This window comes from Octodon degus, unplaced genomic scaffold (assembly GCF_000260255.1).
Source record: "Octodon degus isolate 3935 unplaced genomic scaffold, OctDeg1.0 scaffold00017, whole genome shotgun sequence".
Classification (NCBI taxonomy): domain Eukaryota; kingdom Metazoa; phylum Chordata; class Mammalia; order Rodentia; family Octodontidae; genus Octodon; species Octodon degus.
The window spans coordinates 12,478,503-12,480,532 of NW_004524593.1; the positions used below are offsets into that span (position 1 = coordinate 12,478,503).

At 32.4% G+C, this 2,030-nt stretch overlaps 1 protein-coding gene across 13 annotated transcripts in view; it reads left to right on the forward strand.

Moving 5' to 3' along the window:
• Window positions 1-2,030, forward strand: part of Cep170 (centrosomal protein 170) — a 166,401-nt gene that overhangs the window by 118,244 nt on the left and 46,127 nt on the right. For all 13 annotated transcript variants that reach the window (XR_002820175.1, XM_004626835.2, XM_023710249.1 and 10 more), the window contains one exon: window positions 475-645. Coding sequence is in view for 12 of the 13 variants with exons in the window: in XM_004626835.2 (XP_004626892.1) it covers window positions 475-645 (171 nt within the window). In the remaining variant the exon portion in view is untranslated. The remainder of the gene's footprint in view (window positions 1-474; window positions 646-2,030) is intronic.

The following is a 2,030-nucleotide window of genomic DNA, read 5'->3' on the forward strand; positions in this document are numbered from 1 at the left end:
AAATTTTTTCTTTCATAAAATTAATTGGAATTTGCAATTAATATATTTTGTGACAAAATTTTGCACCTGGATTATGAGAGAAAAAAGGAAAAATGACATAGAATATTAAAAGAAACATTTTATGCTGGTAAGGCAATGTGAGTAAAAAGAACTCATTGTCTATCTGCATGGCTCTATTTTTTTTTTCTTATTTAGCATCTGTTTTTCATTTAGAAAAAATCTTATTCATAAAAGAATTGAATTTAACAAAGTTACATACTTTGGATTCCAAAAACAAGTCCTATGTAGATGAGCATCTGTTTTACATGGAAATACCTTTGAAGTGTTTATAAAGAGTAATTACTTTATAGAAGATGACGTTTCTTTCTGTTAAGACTTGAGAGTGGAAAAACTCCTGTCTAATCATAAAAATTATAACATCTATACTGTTCCCAATTATTTTGTTCTTATAAGAGTTTGCTTTTGTCCTATTAGTTGGTTGATCGAGTTTTTGATGAGAGTCTCAACTTCCGAAAGATCCCTCCGTTAGTTCATTGTAAAACACCAGAAGGAAACAATGGTCGATCTGGTGACCCAAGACCTCCAGGAGCAGAGCCTCCTGATCACTTAACAATTACAAGACGGAGAACTTGGAGCCGAGATGAAGTAAGTAGAATAGACTTGAACATGTGGCATAAGAAGTATACCACATAGATGGGAAAAGGAGGAGCCATTCAGTGGATGGGGCTGAGGAAAACGTTGATGTCTTTACCGAGAGAATGAAGTTTCATTCCAATGTTATATCACATATAAATAGTAAAACTCCGCATTTCTTCATTTGGGGCAGAGTTGATACTTTTAACAAAAGAAAATGTAAGTAAATACTTTTCAACACCAACACTGTAGTACTAGTAGGTGCTTTTAAAAAGGATACCAAAAGATTTGGATTTAAAAGATAAATTTGAATTCATTAAAATTATAGTTTCATCAGTGTTCAGGTTTGGGAAACTCAGACAGGGTGATCAGCTGAACCCAGGAGTTTAAGACATCTCAAAGTAAATAAAAGTACCTAACTGAAAATGAATAAATGAGTGAAAAATCAAGGGAAAAAAAGCTTATTGAAAGAAAAGTTAATGAAAAAAGTAGGTGAAAAGGGTTTGTGGGGGAAATTTAAAATTATTTTCACCAGAGAATTATTTTAAATAGCACCAGGAAAGGATTAATTGAGCATTGAAAGATGCTACAGGTTTGGATGTAGGTGTAGAGGGCAAATGTAGAGGGAGAAAGTTAACAGGAGAGTTGATCATAAGTGGATATTTTTTGGATCCTTGGGTTTAAGTAACAGGATCTGAAAATTAGTATATAAGAGTGTGTTTTTTTAATAGTACTGAGAAGAAAAAGATCTACCTAATGGAAAAACATATAATGAGCTCTAAAGCTACAGCTGAAATAGACTAATATTACAACACACTTTCTCTGGCCTGGCCTGGTAGTTAATTTATTGCTAGTGTCAGGAAAAGGGCCCTTTCTCTAACCTCACTCATACTCATCTACCCTACAATTTAAGAAGACAAATTTATTTTCTTTAAATGTATTAAAACTATATGGAATAAGTATATTTTTGTGAAAAGAGCAGAAATGTCTAGATTGATAGTTACCTTAACGTTAATAATAGAAATTTATTTAACACACCGTGACACTGAATGTGCTTCATGGGGTAGAGAGGTACCCTATTCTGTGTTAAAATAGTATTCCTGTTTGTCTTTTCCTTACCTTTATGTTTGTTTTTCACATCTCAAGTAAATTTTTGTCCTCCATTGAATTTGAATTCAAATCTTACCCTGCCCAAGTTGTAGTTTTTCTGTGACCACTTCTTTATTTGTCATCCTCACTGAACTCATTTTCTTTAGAATTCTTACAGCATCACAAAATTTAGCATTTCTGTATATGTTGTCTTGTAAAATATTTAATAGTATTTCCTCTGTACTTTCCCCACCACTTCACTATTCTTTAAAACATCTTGGCATACAAGCCTATATCTTATTTCTTAG